Source organism: Miniopterus natalensis, chromosome 14 (genome assembly GCF_054644295.1).
Source record: "Miniopterus natalensis isolate mMinNat1 chromosome 14, mMinNat1.hap1, whole genome shotgun sequence".
Classification (NCBI taxonomy): Eukaryota; Metazoa; Chordata; class Mammalia; order Chiroptera; family Miniopteridae; genus Miniopterus; species Miniopterus natalensis.
The window spans coordinates 11,925,720-11,943,898 of record NC_142094.1 but is presented as its reverse complement, the minus strand read 5'-3'; the positions used below and the strand labels follow the sequence as shown (position 1 = coordinate 11,943,898).

Below are 18,179 nucleotides of genomic sequence, written 5' to 3'. Positions count from 1 at the left end.
TCATAGTAAAACTCAGCCCATTTATAAATACATTTTATGTGAAGATCTCATAAATATACATATGTATATAATTGTAACATAAAACTTTATGTGATATACACTGCTCTTTCAGTGGTGAATTAAATTTTTCAAGATACTTGGTTATCATTTGGCTAACTAAAGTAATAAATGACTAAGGTTTGTGGTTTACTAGCCATAAGAAGTTTGAATCTATCCTACATTTTATACAGATATGTTCCACACAAATATGTTCTGTGTAGCATTTTTCACAGAAGGTATCCAGACTTTCCTAATCAGTAAGAAAATGACTAGGACTCATTTTCCCTGGTAATCCTCTTCCACAGGTTCTGCTGCATTGGCAGAGACCATCTGTTAAAAGCCTACTGTACTATTACATATCCTTCTTGACAAACACTTCATTAGAATGGAAATTCTCTCTGGGGCAGAGGCCTCCCCTGTCTCCTGACTGCTAAGTTTAACCATCTCTATTTCTACAGTTAAGAATCCTTAATTTAGAAAGAAACATGGGAGAACTCACACAACTGGTTGTGGTATGAATAGTACCGTGTAATTTTGTGAATTTATAAAAGGTTTTTAATTTTTTCCCTTGTAAAAATCATATTAAAATGTTCATGTTTTTCCTTTATATAGACTCTAAGCCTTTCCAGACGTGTAGGAGTTCTGAAAGAATTATGTGATCTAATGCTCAAATAATCTACTGGAGGATTTTGGATGTAAAAATGTTTCCTAATGTGTTTTCCAGATGTCTGTGACCTTTTGAAATTGTTTTCCCTCCACTTAATTTTAAAGCTCTTAGATTGACTGACTTGAGCCATAAAAATTAATGCAGTAAAATTCTTGAATTGAATAAACTGGAAGAACATACATTTCTCTAGTAAGCTATTATTAATATAACAAAAACAATTGATAGAAACTCAATTCCAAAATTGTAATATGCAATAGGAGGGAAATGGTGTGTTGATTGAAATATTATGTTAATACAGAGCTATAAGCAATATAATTTCCAAATGATTAGAGAATAGTAAAATCTATATAACACAAACTATGCTAAACATAATTTTAATGTTTAATTCATTCAGGAGATTATGGATGTGTATACATACTGGCTTAGGAGTATTATGTGTCATATTTTAGTGCTTTGTAATATTTTTCTTAATAATTTCTTCCTCAACTTACTGAATATTTTGAATTGTATTAGCACCTCTCATGGTGCTCAAGATATAGTGGTCACATAAGTTTACTGAGGCTGCCAACAGTTGATGTACTTAAGGAAACAAAATTCTGATTGATTCTGATCTGTTTCTTTCAGAAAGGTCACCACCATATAATGGAATTTTATCTGATTCTGTAGATCAGATTTCTTCATTCTGGATATCATGGTAACAATACAGGAAGCATGCATAATTTCTCATTTCTGCAAGTAGTCTTAACTGCTGAAGGAAGAAATTTTTTAAGCTACAAAAAAATTCATTTTGGTACCTTTTATGGAAATCCTGATTTGGTTTTTAATTTTTGGATAACCTTTTACTAAAGGCATGAACTATCAAAGAACTTACCTCATTGGGCAAAGCCACATTAATAAGAATGCCTAGAAGAGGATTCATTCTTCAGACCCGGACCCACTGGCTGCTGTTGGGTCTTGCTTTACTCTGCAGTTTGGTACTGTTTTTATATCTTCTGGAATGTGCCCCCCAGACGGATGGAAACGCATCTCTTCCTGGAGTCATTGGAGAAAATTATGGTAAAGAGTATTATCAGGCCCTACTGCAGGAGCAAGAAGAACATTATCAAACCAGGGCAACCAGTCTGAAACGCCAAATTGCCCAACTGAAACAAGAATTACAAGAAATGAGTGAGAAGATGAGATCATTACAAGAGAGAAAGAATGTTGGGGCTAATAGCATAGGTTACCAAGGCCACAAAGAACAAGCACCTAGTGATCTGTTAGAGTTTCTTCATTCCCAGATTGACAAAGCTGAAGTTAGCATAGGAGCCAGACTACCTAGTGAGTATGGGGTCATTCCCTTTGAAAGTTTTACCTTAATGAAGGTATTCCAATTGGAAATGGGTCTCACTCGCCATCCTGAGGAAAAGCCAGTTAGAAAAGATAAGCGAGATGAATTGGTAGAAGTTATTGAAGCTGGCTTGGAGGTCATTAATAATCCTGATGAAGATGATGAACAGGAAGATGAGGATGGTCCCCTTGGAGAGAAACTGATGTTTAATGAAAATGACTTCATAGAAGGTAATGTGAAAAATGTATTGGTCCGTAGTTATGTTAATATGGCAAAATGCTGCTGTTGTATGCCGGCAAGTCATTTTCCACAGTGCTACAACATTAAGTGTTTACCCACTTCATTCCACCAAGAGTTTGAAGTGGCTTTTTGAAAAAAGTTATCATGTGACTGTAATAAAGTAGAGAATGAGAACCAGGAAAATAGAATAAATCTAAGCTTATATGGAAGACTGCTACCCAAGTTGAAAGCTCCTAGGGCTGTTTCTGTATTTACGTGTGTAGGTATTTGCATTCCTCTCTTATCTGGTCTTATTGTTCCTTTCTTATGTTTTTAAAAAATGTATGAACTAAGGCTCAAGGTTTTAAAACCATTTGATAAAGTAATGGAAACTAAGCATGTAGATTAGTGGTTATTCTCTGTTTTGGAGGGAGGAGAAAAGCACACGTGAGAACATCAAGGGGCATACATAGTTTTAAAACACATATTTGGCATTTGGAAAAGTATTTTCCTAATACAGATGCAAAAGGGGCATGGGATTTTTATATATCAAGATAGGACATGACTCAAAAGTTGAGAAACACTACTATGAATTAGAGATATTTGTTGATTAATATAAACAGGAATAATTACAGATCCCCACCCATCTCTATCCTAATGTCCTCTGCTGGATATTTAATTGCAGGCTTAAAACCACTTTAGATATAAATCTTTCTTAAAAGTTCTCTTTGCTTGACTCTAAACAGTATACCATGTGTAGTGTTTTTGACCCTGAATCATCATGGATGTCACTTGCTATACTGTAAAGCAATACCTTGGGGACTTTGGAGGCCATCAGAGAGAGCATTGTGCTTTTCTGGCATTTGAACTGTCTGTTCCCTGTAGCCACCTCTTTTTTCTGCTGTCACTTCCTGCCATTTTCAAGGGTTGTTCCTCTCAAAACTCTTCTAATTTTCCTGCAAGCTCAGCTTTTTTCTTTTCACTCTATGTTTGTAGCTTATAGCAGAATTGAAAGCTGCTGAGGAAGTAAAATAACTACATAACATGTAAAATGTCTTCACATTTGCCTGAAAAGAAAGGAACTGATGCCCGTTTTATATTCTGCTTATAACTCTCCTTGGATTCTGCCACTTACAAGATTTTTCTCTGCATAGAACATATCTTGTCCCTCATTTTTTCTCCACTATGCTACTCCCCTCACCAAAAAATAATTACAACTGAGCAACTCCTATTCCTCTTTCCAGACTTCAGCTTAGATGACACTTCTAGAAGATCATCTCCAACCTGCAAGTCTAAGATAACAGTACTGCCTGTGTGCTCTTGTAGCCCGTCTGTGTCCCCTCATAGTTCTTGTGATACAGGATTGCTCATTTCCTGATTTGTAATTCTCGCTTGTCTGTCAGCCTCAGGAGGAGTGGGACCAGGTCTGTCTCATTCTCCATTTATTCTGAGATATTGACAGTGACTTACACATCTGTGAGTCTAACCTTTCTTCTCTATGTCACACTTAAAATCAGCCCAGTAGCTTCCCTGGTCTTCACCCTGAGGCATCCAAGTCACCATGTTTAAATCTCTGCTAATTTTTCTTTGTCTGACTTCACTGTATTCAGTGTATGTGTGTATGTGTGCACACGTGTGTATCACTATATTATCATTTCTTATTGCGCTGTCTCCCTCATTAAACTGACCCTTACTCAAAGAAGACCTGTAGCCCTCTTTATACCACCAGTGATTGACACAGAGGCATTCAATTCATTTTTGTTGAGCTGAACCAAGCAATAAAAGTTTTGACTTTCAGGTCTAGATTTTAATATTGCCAGAAGTAATTTCTTTATTTTCATAGGATGGTTACTGTGTTAATAGGCTCTACTATTTAAAAAATCATATGTAAAAAGGAATAAATGTCATTTGAAGCGCATGGTATGGATTGAATCATAATACAGCAGAGCAGTGAACTTTTTTTAAATTTCTTTTATAAAGAAATAGTTGTGGGGATAAATAGTTGGGATAAATATTTTCACAAACAGATAAAAACCCTACAGATCTGGTTTTATGCTTTGATCTTTGAGTAAAATCAGTGTTCACATTGAATTTATAAACTTTGACATGGAGACATCCTTGTCCCTAACTCTTTCCTCAGGTTATTACCGCACCGAGAGAGATAAGGGCACCCAGTATGAACTCTTTTTTAAGAAAGCAGACCTTATGGAATACAGACATGTGACCCTGTTCCGCCCTTTTGGACCTCTCATGAAAGTGAAGAGCGAGATGATTGACATTACTAGATCAATTATTAATATAATCGTACCACTTGCTGAAAGAACTGAAGCATTTGTGCAGTTCATGCAGAACTTCAGGTAACTCTCAGTGCTTAATGATTTGGCTAAGCATGCCTGAAAAAAATTCACTTCGTGCACATTTACTCATTTATCTTCACTGAGTATGATTACTTAAAATTGCAGGATAATTTTATAGGCTATAGGGAACTTTACTTTTTGATATTCTCTTATTTCTTAAAACTTACTGTGTTTTTCACTATTTGAACTATGAAGTAAATTGAGGGTGACAACTAAACTTGATGACCTTTATAAATGTGTGTGAATTCATGTTAGGACAAGTTGAATTTTTTAAAATAACTATTGAGGCATAATTTACATACAATAAAATCCACATATTTTAGGAATATGGGTTTCATGACTTTTGACATGTACACTCTTGTAGCTACCTCCCTAATCAAGATATAGAACATTGCTATCTCCCCAGAAAATTCCCTTAAGAGCAATTTGAATTTTAAAGTTGAACTAAATTTTAGAAATACAAACATTTAACTAAAAATGGCAGAAAGTTATTCCATCTTGGAAAGCAGAGACTAACAATTTTTAAAAGAATTTTTTTGCCATTAAATTTGGATATTTTAAAATGCTGAAGTGTTAAAGAAAACAACTACATATTAGAATAACTATTTGAGGAGAGTTTTGCTTTTTTGTTTTAAAAATTGCCATGTTTTAAATACTTTAATATGCTAGTTTGATGTTTGTAACCTGTCTTTTTTCTTGTATTGAAATTGTTGGATTTAAAAGTTAGTTAACACTCTTCTGTAGCAGAATATCTAGAAGTCATGCTTCCAAATGAGTTTTGCATGTTTGAAATAGCTCACTTGAGGTCTGATTTCCTAAATCATTTTTTATTGCCTTTCTTGGAATTGCCTTCAGATGCTACATTATTCTTACACTAAATAACCTTATTCATGGCAAATATTTATTCCTCAATGATAGGTGTAATTTCTGGTACTAGCCGGTTTGAAGACAAAGTAATTCTCAAATCAGAAGATGAATATTTATTTATTTGGTTCTGAATTAATTGGCCTTATTTCTTTGAGTAGCTTGTATTTTGCTTCTGAAAGCAATACCAAAGCAAAGTTCCCAAAATGTTTTGAAATTTGGCAACACTGTTAGACTGTTTCCATGGCTCTCCAAGGATTAGACATATACGTTGTTATTCATTCCCTATGATGCCTTTAATCAACAATATTGCCACTTTTATATTTACTTAAAACTTATGTGATTTTGTTTTAAATTAGTAATACCTCGTTCATTTTCTTTTTAAAACTTCATGTGATTGCTTTTGGAATGAGTAGAGCCTCGTATGTTTTCTTGAATGAACTTTATTTTTCAATTCTGTTAGGGATGTATGTATTCATCAGGACAAGAGGATTCATCTCACAGTGGTGTATTTTGGTAAAGAAGGACTGTCTAAAGTCAAATCCATCCTAGAGTCTGTCACAAGGTGGGTCCTTGATACGTTACCATTAGAAGAGTGAGAATCTCAGCTATCTAATGAGTTAATTTGGAATAGCTATGTTTAAAAGTTGGCTGAGCATGTGAGTGTACTGATAAGTTCCTCATTTCACCACTAGGCTCACTCATGCGACTCTAAATGACATCTTTACTTAACCTCCTAGCAGACAGCCTGGCATGATCAGGGTGCTCTAACTCCACAGCCTGCTCATTTTCTGTATGTTTACCTCCATTTATTACTTCTTTATTTCCTCCTGTTAAACTATTTCCCTTTTTCTAAATCTAGTCCCTTCACTTTGATATCATCTCTTGAACTTGTCTCTTGTCACCTATCTTTTCATTTCCCCAAGTCCCTTCTTCTCACCCTGTAAGGTCTCCCCTTATCCTTAAGACACTTCCACCGGACTCTACAATATCCAGTAGGTACTTATAGGTTTCTGTCCTTTCATAGCTAAACCTCACAAGACAGTAGTTCTCTAACCAAACAATTCATATAGTACCTGGCACATAGTAGGTGCTCAGAGGTTTGAATGAGTGAGTTAGTAATTCCTTAAAAGTCTGTTACTAATTCCGTAGCTTCTCAGCTTTTTCATCTCTAAGGGCCTATTTGCCACATTCAGCTTTTTCCCTGCCATCCTCTACTATCACTTTTTTGCATTTGACACTTGACAAGTACATCCTTCTTGAACCGTTCCTCTGATACTTGTAAATGTAAATATGTTATGTGTAAGATACGTTGATTTTCTTTTCTCACCACCCAGTTCTGTATCCTTTGCTTGCTTCTCGCCTTTCTGCTAGTGTGGACGTTCCCTAAGGGTCCGGACTTGGCTGGCCATTCTTCTTCAGTCATTCCACTAGCGTTCATTGGCTCCCACCAGCTGTGTTCTAGGTACCCTGCTTGGGAGCCTAACTGGGGTGGTAGGAATAGTACTGGGCATGGAAGAGGGAATTGTTGTCCCTGCTTCTAAGGGCTCTCTCACAGCATTGACGTGTAAGAAACAAACATTGTCTTCTCCTCCTGGTGGCCCTCTTTCAGTTCAGACTAAGACCATTCCCCTGATGCTCTGCTCTTGATGTCTGTGAGTCAGCACCTTTCAGTCATTCTCTACCTCTGATTAGTCAGTTCCTGCTTACTGCCCAGGATCTCTCCTAGGCCGTTCCCTCCCCCTTCATTTTTTCCCTCTTCTCTTCCCTCCTTACCATTTTCAGGTCGCCTGCTAAGTGCCAAGCACTCACATTGGCATTCCTGAAGCCGCCCTTACATTAATCAAGACTCCTCCGTGGTAAATGATGGAAGCCTGTTTTGAGCGTACTTAAGGAAAATGAGTGTTATTAAAGAACCTTGGATAACTCGCAAAACTAAAGGGGTCATTACAACCAATTTGGAGGAGAAAACCAAATCCACTTTGATGTCTTAGGGGCGGGGACCAGAGCCTGGAACACTGTCCAAGTGCTCTTGTCCTCTTGTCTGCTTTTCTTTGCATCTTGACTTCATTCTCCTCTTGCAGATTGTCTTCTTCCATATGTGAGGTATATGGCTGTTGGCTGCTCTGGGCTCACTCCTCAGCTTTGTGGTCAGATAGGAAAGAGCCTTTTCCCACATCCAGCTGAGAAAATCCCAGGGAGGAACTATTGCCCACTCTTGAGCCAATCACTATGGCGAGGTGGGGGTATTGTCATTAGCCCAGCTTGAGTCTGGTCCCCACTCCTAGGAAGTTGCTTTGGATGGGGTGCTCAATGATTAGTTCCTCTCATGCTGCTAGGAGTGTGAGGTGGTGATCAGCAGTTTCCCCAAAAGAAGGGGGAGATTTATATCCCATAAGAAGGGGAGCATGGGCACTCAGAGCACTTGGAGTCCACTCCATACGCTGAGCCTTGGCTTCCATCTCTTCATTTCCCAGTCTATAGTATTGTAAGAGTAATCTTTCTGAAAGGTTCCTTTTTCTATTCTACTATACTCTAGTACAGTAGTTCTCCAACTTTAGTATCAGTCACCTGGAGGGCTTATTAAGGCGCAGACACTCAGCTCCACCCCTAGCATCTGATCCAGAAGTCTGGGGTGGGACCCGAGAATTTGCATTTCTAACATGTGTGCAGGGGAAGCTGATGCTTTGCGTTCAGGGACTTCACAACGAGAACCAGCGCCCTGATGGAAAAGCCCTGACTCTTCCTTGCCTTTAGGACACTGACCAAGATCTTTAACTTCTCATGAAAAGTACTCCTCAGTCTGACCCTTTCTGATTTCCTCTCAGTGTTCTCATTCTAGGATCCCTCTTTGCCAATTTGATTTGTCTGATCCCTGTTCTTTAAAATGCTTTATATGTTCTTACCTCATTGCCTTTGAAAATAATTAATTGGAACAACCTTTACACTTGCCACTGAATTCAGGATTTTAACCAAGGCACAACTTAAATTCCAATTCTTACATCTTCACTGACTACTCCAGACAGAAGCAGTCTTTGTTTCTCAGAACTGCTGTTAATTCATTTGTTCAGCAAATATTTGCTGAACTCCTACTCTATGAGTAACACCGTGTCCATAGTAATGAACAAAACAGAATCCCTGCTCCCATGGAGCTTACATTCCAGTGGGGGAGACACTCAAACATGTCTGGTGGGACTGAGAAAAGCAAAGCTGGGCAAGGGGATAGAAATGAAAGAGAGGAGGTTGGAGCTACTTCGTGTATCGTATGAGGGTTGCCTCTCTAGGAGGACATTTGAGCAAAGATCTGAAGAACTCCGTAGAAGAGCACCTGTGTGTGTCTCATTCATGTGGAATGTGTTGTTACCAGACATTATGGCTGTTTTCCAATGTGTACATTTCTTATCTTCTGCAATAGGTTTTTAAGATTCAGAAGGGCAGGGGCCCCTCAACATTTATAAACTTCATGCCCCCATCATGCTGCCTCACATGTGGGCATTTAGTGAATACATGTCCCTGATGATGATTATACACATGAAGCTGATGATTTCCTTTCCCTGCAGGAATGCAGAACCAACACAATATTATCTGAAGTGTAAAACCTATTTGTAAGTTGTAATGAAGGAGGGAGTTGTTACGCTGTAAGTGCGACTTATTGTTTGTTATATGTGCTTCCCCATAGTGAGTCTAATTTTCACAATTACACCCTGGTCCCACTGAATGAAGAATTCAACCGTGGGCGAGGACTGAATGTGGGCGCCCAAGCTTGGGACAAGGGCGAGGTCTTGATGTTCTTCTGTGACGTTGACATCTACTTCTCAGCCGAATTCCTTCACAGCTGCCGCTTAAATGCTGAGCCAGGTGCGTAAAATGTTAGATGAGCTGAGTGTAGGATTTAGAGCAATGTTAGCATGTCCCATATTTTGAATCATTAATTATGTTTCATTAAAGTTATATTAGGCATAATTTAACTGGAATATTAAGTCAAAAAGTGAAAATTTGTCCCTCTGAAGTTCATACCCCTGTTCTCTTATGGCCAAATTCTAATGTCTGCCTTTGAATGCAAATAAACAAATGCAAAGAAATAAAAAGTCTTGAAATTAACAAGGAGGAAGCAGCACCTATCAGAAAAGGAGCCACACCTACTGTGTGGATACGTGAGTGTCAGAAGTACTTTACCTCAGGCATTCACACATGCAGACGTCTCCATACAGATAGTGCTTGGTCTCCAGACTATGCATTTGGGATGATTTACTATATTTTGCTTTACGTTATAGATATTTTTTGAAAATGTATGAGCAAATGACATTCTTATAAATCAAATCTATTTTAAATGTTTTTTAATCTTTTAAATGTGATTTAAATCTTTAAATGAAAAGGTTTTCTATATTTTAAAAAATCTCATAGTGGTTTTTTAAATGTAGAACTATTTATATCCTGCAAATTATTACTACCTTATTAATTAGTTTGGTGGGATAATTCTCAGGAACTCGCTCAGAGTCTGGTGAGTAAGTAAGGGTTAGGTTTACTTCTGTTACACCAGACAGCATGAAGTTCAAAATGTAGAAGTTGAAGGAGATATTTGCTCAATGTGAAAGAAATATTTTTATATCCAGAAATAGATTTGCCTCTGGGAAACTGAGCTCCTCATCCCTAAGTGGGTTTTGAGGAAGGTGAGATGAGCATCTGCTAGAAATCTTGTAATTAAAAGGCTACTGCCTTACTTACAGGATCCTTGACAATTACTGAGCACTTTACATTATCATATGTTATTGAGGCCAGTCTTAGCAAGGGGTTCCCTGTTGAGGGAGGTGGGCTAGTTGGCCTTTAAGGTCCCTTCAGTTCTGTCAAGTTGAATGATAATGACAAGGCTTTCTGCAAGGGCTATTACATCAGGTATTTTTTATTCTTATCTTTCCAACTTTTTCAAATCTTGTTCAAATCTATCTGCAGTTCTATGTTTTAATTCTCTGTATATCTATTTACAGTACTCTTTGTATTTACTATTTCTATGGTTCATTTTGAAAGGTGGATTTAACGTAAGTCTCTCAGTTTCTTGGTGATTGCCAAGGTTAACCTGTATCTATTCTTGCTAATTAGATGAAATAATGAGTAATAAATGGCTCACCTAATGAATAACTGAGACAATACCTTTGCGTATCTCCCTAAATTCAAGGGAATAAATGTATGGAGCACCCTTTAGTCTGTTTTTTTCTCTGTTGCTTTTCAAGTCTGTAGTTCTATGGCCTGGCCTACTGTTTATAAAATCATCATCATGTTTATCAAATCAGTAGCATGTTCAGTAGCCTGAATATTGATAAAATACAATATCGATACAATAAAATCGTTATATGGGATCAAAGGAAGACTAACAAAATAGTAGGTCTTGTAATACAGACCAGTCCTTCATTTTATGACTTCTCTGTGTGATATAAACATATATTTTAATTTATAGGTAAGAAGGTGTTTTACCCTGTGGTGTTCAGTCTTTACAACCCTGCCATTGTGTATGCCAGTCAGAATGTACCCCCTCCTGTGGAGCAGCAGCTGGTAAGACTCTCGATGTATTATGAAGGGCCACAAAGATCCTTTCTAGGTTCCTTTGTATTTGTTTCACAGGTAGAAAACAGAATTTCAAAAAAATCCCTGTAGTTACTATAAACACATTTTCAGAGTCTCTCTTTACTCCCCCCCAGACCCCCATAAAACACTTTCACATTTATTGTTTTAGAATTTTGTCATTCTGGAGGAAAAAAGAAAAGTTTAGGCCACAGAGAAAACTTCATGTTTCAGAATATGAAAATTGTACAGTTATTTCTGCCAACATATTTATAGTAATACTGAAAATAAATTTTAGTTTTAAAAACTTCATTAACTAGAAATTAAAACTACTAGATAACTAAGAAGGAATGACATACTATAGGAAATTACTTAGAAGGCCATTGCATGGGAATGTCACATGTCAGAACTTATACTTACATCAACATAGCAGTTATACTTACATAAGTTATTTTTAATTTTAAATAACTTACTATGTTAGAATTATTCAGATTTACAGAAAAGGTGGAAAGACAGTATAAAGCGTTCCTAGACTTCATCCAGTTTCCCCTAATTTTAACATTTTATGTAACCGTGGTACATTTGTCAAAATTAAGAAATTAATATTGGTAAGTTACTGCTAACTACACTATGGAATTTATTAGGGTTTCACCAGTTTTTCTACTAATGTCCCTTTTCTGTTCTAGGATACAGTCCAGGATACTATATTGCATTTAGTCTAATTTTTTATTGTTAACATTAAGAAAAAAATGGAAACAAATAAGCAAACAATTTAAGATGTTAAAAACTTGAATAACTCAGAGGAAAAAAAGATAAAGGCAGAAATTAATGAACCAAAAATAATAGTTTGACAAATATAGGAAGGTATTCATTACATGCAAAAAAACTTTTTAATCATAAAGTAGATAAATTCAAGGTAAAAAGGACAATATAACATTGGAATTTATAATAAGAAAACATTGAGAAAAATCAATTTTATATGATGTTTTAAAAACTCTAAATAAAAGACTTGAGAATTTATAAACCATTAATATGAGCTAAGTTTATGTTAGTATTTTCTAAAAGCTGCTGTTAGTATTTATAAATAAAAGAGATAGAATCTGAGGAAACTGAGATTGCTGCTTAAAAATGTTAGAACAGTTATCCAAAAAGTAACCTGTAGGTGCATAGACACGATGTTTTACTAGTGAGTTTTGCCAAGTTTTCAAAGAACAGGTAATATTAATGCCATATGATCTACTGAATATATTTTATGAGACCAGCATTATCTTCATGCCAGTACCTGGCAAACATGTACACACACACACACACACACACACCCCTCTACCTTATCTGTAGGCCAGTATTACTTAGGAATATTGATACAAATGGGATCAAAATGGCAAATCAGGCACCCACATCTGCTTTATCTGACATCCTAAACCTTTTGTAAAAATGAATTAAGAAGAAAAAGGCATATGAGTTTTGGAAAATTAGAGAATTACCATTAATAGTCTAAAGTTTGAGAAATTTCTGTAAAGTGGCAGTAGTGGATATAGGATTAATGGAGGAGAGAACAATCTGGAGCATGTTCAGGAGGACACAGTGGAATATATATGCTTGCTTCTCCAGGGGTATGCTAAGCAGCAGGCATCACAGAGATTGACCTGTAGCCGAGGCAGTATGTATAGCCCCTGGAGCCAGAAAGGTAGGGCAGGTCCTGGAATATTGAGTTGCAGGGAGGCTAGGGAGCCCCAGAATGCAAGGATGCGCTGCTGTTGATAGGTTGTGCCCTAGACCATGTTCAGACCCTCTCCCACTATTAATGGAGATAGACCCCTATAATCATAGCTAACAGCCATGGGTTTTGAACAATTTTTGTAACAAAAGTGAGTAGCAGTTAACTAAGACCAGCCAAACACTTGGGGAAAACCAGTGCCGTGAAAGAGGCAGGGACTTTGTCACCTCTTGGGAGCTTGCGTGAAGCCCATGGGTTGCATGGGGCCAAAACTCTACACAATCAAAGGAGTAGGGGAGTGGGTGCTGGGTAGGCACTAAATAAGGTCCACTCTGTAGAAATGATCACAGTGTATTACAATATGTACAACTATTGTGCTCCTAGATTGAATGTAAGGCCCCTGAGGTCAAGGCACCACACTGATTATTAGTAACCTGAGCTTGCACCTTGTACAGGGCTTGAATTCAAATATATTGAAAGTGGCCAGAATCCTTGCTTATGGGGATTATTATACAGGGTGGGGAAAGAGTAGGTTTACACCTGTGAGTATGGGAAACACAGAGTTTATTCTTGTATTATTATTTATTAATGTATTATTTTCCATGCAAACAACTGTAAACCTGATTTTCCCCCACCCTGTATATTTTTTGGTTTTATAAAGATTTAATAATACAAATACATGTTTTTATTATCAGTCATATAAATGACAGGAAAAATTATTTGGAAAGTATTAATTTTTTTTACTGTTGATTAAAACTTTTTCTAGTCCTTAAGGGACTAAATTTATTTATCTTTCTCTAACTTAAGGTTCACAAAAAGGATTCTGGCTTTTGGCGAGATTTTGGCTTTGGAATGACTTGTCAGTATCGATCAGATTTCCTCACCATTGGTAAGTATACCTTACATTTAAGGATAGGACTTTATATATTTACAGTATTATCTTATGGCAATTTTCTAAAAGGTCTCAGATTTGAGTATTTTCCTATTAAATTATGAATGTCTGAGAATAGCTGAAAAGAGGAGTCTGGAGATAGGAAAGGCAATGTGAGCTTATAATTACTGTCTTTGAATAGCAAAAATGAGGTCATAAAGATAAAATAAAAGTGTAATATATTATTGTTTCTTTAAAATCAAAACACTAGTTTTCAAAAATATCTGTGTGGCCCTAGCCAGTTTGACTCAGTGGTTAGAGCGTTGGCCCCATAGATATTGGCATGAAGGGTGGAGACATGAAAAGGGTTGGCCTGATTCCATTGGTGGTGGCTGAGATTCCTGAGGGATAAACAGCTGCAAAGGTTCCCCTTTGGGAACATGGGATCTCAACCCCACACTGGGTTCCCCAGCCCAGTCCACCAGATGTTATGTGAAAAAAGCACCCATATAACATCTGGCTGTGAAAATCAGCAGGGAGAGACAGAAGTCTGCTAGAGATCCAGGCACCCTCTTAAAAAGTCAGCATACAAAGTCTTGTTAGCAGCCACTCACCCTGGGCTCAGAAGGAAGGCAGAACTGATGAGAATCCTGTGAGGAAGGAATGGGTTTTGTGGTTCCAGGAGGAGAACTGAAGGGACAGCTGACAGGGTCCCTGTTCTTAAGTCACTTACACACTGCAGATGCCATCTTTCTTTTTTCTTTTTTTTCTTTTTTTTTTTTTGGTTAATCCTCACCTGAGGATATTTTTTTCATTGCTTTTCAGAAAGAGTAGAGGGAGGGAGGGAGAGAGAGAGAGAAAAAAACATCGATGTGAGAGAGACACATCCACTGGCTGCTTCCCACAGGTGCCCCTCCAGGACGCAGGGAGTGAGCGAACTCGCAACCCAGGTATGTGCCCTTGACCGGTGTTCTTAGTGGTTAGAGTGCTAGCCCGCACACCAAAGGGTCGCGGGTTCAATTCCTGGTCAAGTGCACATACCTCAGTTGCAGGTTTGCTCCCCCGCCCCTGGTCCAGGCACGTGCAGGAGGCAACCAGTCAGTGTGTCTCTCTCACATCGATGTTTCATTCTCTCTCCCCCCCTTCCATTCTTTCTGAAAAGCAATGAAAAAAAATATCCTCAGGTGAGGTTTTAAAAAAAAAAGTTTTTTTGTTCAGCACAAACTAGTCTCAACTTTAATTCCCCCTTTAGTTAGCCCTCTGCCCCATCATTCCATCATAATTATTTTACTTGAGGTTATAAGTGACATTTGTTACCAGGTCTACTTGGTTCTTTTTATGTTCTTAACTGAGCAGCTGCACATTCAAGACAATTTTCTCCCTCCTCTGGGGCCATTTCTCAGTCTCTTTTGCAGACTTATCTTTCTCTGCCTATTTAACCTCTAGAAGTTGATATCTCTTAGCATTTAGACCTAGACTCTGCTTTCCTTATAAACCAACCAGTCATTTAATCCATTCGTTGTGGCTTTAAATCATCTGTGTGCTCATTCTCAAATTTGTATCTCCAGCTTAGCCATTTCTTCTATTTTCCTCTCTGGTAAGTTTTATTTGACCCAGAAAAACTTGCATCTCAAAAGATAGAAAAAAAACTGAATAAAATGTTAGTAGTGTTAAGATTATGGGTGATTTATATTTCCTTCTCCTTTACTTTCTAAAGACTTTCTGTAGATCTTTGAAGTTTACAAAGCAGTGTCAAATGCATATTTAATTTCATTTTGATGCTCAACAACAGACTTTGAGCTCTAGATGTCATCTGGTAACTGAACTTCCAAACCAGGACGTCAGTCCTCAACCTGAGGTGTCTGTGGGCTATACCATGCCATCTCACGTGAAGTGAAATGTTTAAATCATTGTCACTTGGACTGTGTTCTGGCTACCAGGCAGTTACCTACAGTGTTGATTTTGATCCTACAGGTGGATTTGACATGGAAGTTAAAGGTTGGGGTGGAGAAGATGTTCATCTTTATCGAAAATACTTACATGGTGACTTGATTGTGATTCGGACTCCGGTTCCTGGTCTTTTCCACCTGTGGCATGAGAAACGCTGTGCTGACGAGTTGACCCCCGAGCAGTACCGCATGTGCATCCAGTCCAAAGCCATGAATGAAGCCTCTCATTCACACATGGGAATGCTGGTCTTCAGGGAAGAGATAGAGACACATCTCCGCAAACAGGCATACAGGACAAACAGCGAAGCTGTCGGTTAACGTCACCATCAACACGTTAGTCTGAAACTCAAACCAGCGCTGAACCACAAACCAGCACTATTTATTAGCCTTAATTTCAGTGCCAGATGCAGTGCCTCTTTCAGAGAAGACATGCTTATCTCCTGTGCTCTCTCTGACATTACCTTAGCAGTTTAACTTCATAGGAGAAGAAAAAGCAACTGTTTCAATGCAAAGCCTGTTTTGTGAAAATACTGCACTATGGAATCACTCATAACTTGAAATTTGGTGTTTGGTCCCAAAGTAGTTTTGAGTTAGTTTGTATCTGCACCCATATTCTGATGTGTCCTGGTTGCATCTCGGCTAAGGGATGGAGTGTGTTGTGACGATGGCAGGTAAGGAGCATCCCATTCCCACAGAGATGGAGCATAGCAGGTGGAGTATGTGGACAAGGGTTCTTCACCTGCCGACCACTGAGTCAGCTTGCTTTGTTTTTAGTTTTTTAGTTTTTATTGATTTTAGAAAGAGAAGAAGGGGGGAGGGGGAGAGAGAGAAACATCTATGTGAGAGAAACATCAACTGGTTGCCTCCCGTACACACTCTGACTGGGGATTCAACCCACAACCTAGGTATGTGCCCTGACCAGGAATTGAACCCTCAACCTTTTGGTGTAGGGGATGATGCTCCAACCACTTGGGCCACCCGGCCAGGGCACTTGTTTGGTTTTTAAATGAAGATCTTTTTCATTGCTTGAAGAATCCTTTTTTAGTGAAGCAGAGGATAATTACATGACACACCTGAAATCCCCAACCGATCACGAGAAGACAGAAGTAAAAACCCCTTAACTTCATGTTGCTTAGTCCCCTCAGTGTCTGTTTTTAAACAAGTGGGTAGTAGTGGGAAATACTTGGATGAAAATCTATGACTTGATTAAAAATATAGTGTTATTACTTTGTCATCATGTTCAGGATTAAAAATCAAAGTTGCTGTAAGCTGTTTTGAACTAACTGAACTCAACATGGAAACGCCTTAACAGACAATTGCTTGTGTTGGAGTACAGGACAGTAGTGGTGTCTGGGAGCATCAGTTACATGAGCCTGGGCTCTGTGGGGCCTTTTGTGGTGGGTGGTTCAGAATAGATGAGCATAGCATGGTGCTTGTTGTATGTTTTTGTTTTGTTTTGTCTCATTTAGCATGGGTCCATATGTATTTACTGTGCTTTTTTTCCTAATATGTTAATATATGCTACATATGTATTTGCATTATTGTAATACTTTGAGTTGACAGTTTCATTGAAGAGAGAAAAAAGCAATTTAATGAGGTATACCATAAGATTACACTGATTTGAGAAAAGGGGAAGAGAGGGAAGGCGGTATGAATGGAAATCTGAATTACAGAATATTTTAGAGATATATATAACTTGCAGAGAGAATGATGTTTTGAAGTATAAATTATATTAATGAGACAAGATGAATAAGAAATTATATTCAGATAGGACTATACTGTTATTTATCACATGTGGATCTTTTACCATAGGGTCAATTGCTAGATCCAGAAATTGGAGCTATGGTGAAAGGCATGCATAGATTTTTTAACCTTTGGCTTTTAGAAAGGGACCTATGTTGTATTCTTTCTATTTGTATATAAACCTCTGAAAAATCACAGAAGAAAAATCATTACTTTTTTGGCTCAGTAAATCATATCATCTGAAATATTATAAATTCCAAATTTCTTGGTGCTACATGAATTCAATTTTATAATAACTTTTACTAATTCTTAAAATTTTAAGTTGGGGTAGCACTTAGGCTTGAGTTTTTTTTATGATGTGTAAAATGTCTTGTGAAAAATTATTCAGGCTTTTGTCTCCTTTTTATACAAGTATTTATTATGAAGACCATTGAAAAGTGAGGGAACCTAATTATTTGCAAAGGTAAGTTTCAGCTTGTTTTTTTGATAGAATCAAATGATTTTATCTTCTGGTTTTTTCTTTAGCTTTTAATTTAAAGATGGAAGCTAAGCAATGGAAACATTATTATGTTTTTGACATTAAACGGTACCAATAAAGTATTTTATTACCAAAAATCAAATTAAAATGTGATAAATTAATTTATTTATGTTGTAAAACATCGTAAGTACAGAAATGTATATAACATGTAATTGTGTACTTTAAAGAATACTAAAGCATCCTGGCTGGTTTGGTTCCGTGATTAGAACGTCAGCCTGTGAACTGAAGCGTCCCAGGTTCGATTCTGGCCAAGGGCATGTACCTTGGTTGCAGGCTCAATCTCGCGAGTGGGAGGCAACCAACCAATGTGTCTCTCTCACATCGATGTT

General features: G+C 37.5%; 1 protein-coding gene across 8 annotated transcripts in view; it reads left to right on the top strand.

Moving 5' to 3' along the window:
• The window catches only part of CSGALNACT2 (chondroitin sulfate N-acetylgalactosaminyltransferase 2), a 35,489-nt gene extending 17,310 nt beyond the window's left edge, over positions 1-18,179 (top strand). For all 8 annotated transcript variants that reach the window (XM_087824272.1, XM_087824273.1, XM_087824271.1 and 5 more), the window contains 7 exons: positions 1,331-2,266; positions 4,396-4,612; positions 5,940-6,041; positions 9,156-9,334; positions 10,929-11,023; positions 13,557-13,638; positions 15,595-18,179. In XM_087824272.1, the coding sequence (XP_087680398.1) occupies positions 1,606-2,266; positions 4,396-4,612; positions 5,940-6,041; positions 9,156-9,334; positions 10,929-11,023; positions 13,557-13,638; positions 15,595-15,887 (1,629 nt within the window). In that variant the 5' untranslated portion in view covers positions 1,331-1,605 and the 3' untranslated portion in view covers positions 15,888-18,179. The remainder of the gene's footprint in view (positions 1-1,330; positions 2,267-4,395; positions 4,613-5,939; positions 6,042-9,155; positions 9,335-10,928; positions 11,024-13,556; positions 13,639-15,594) is intronic.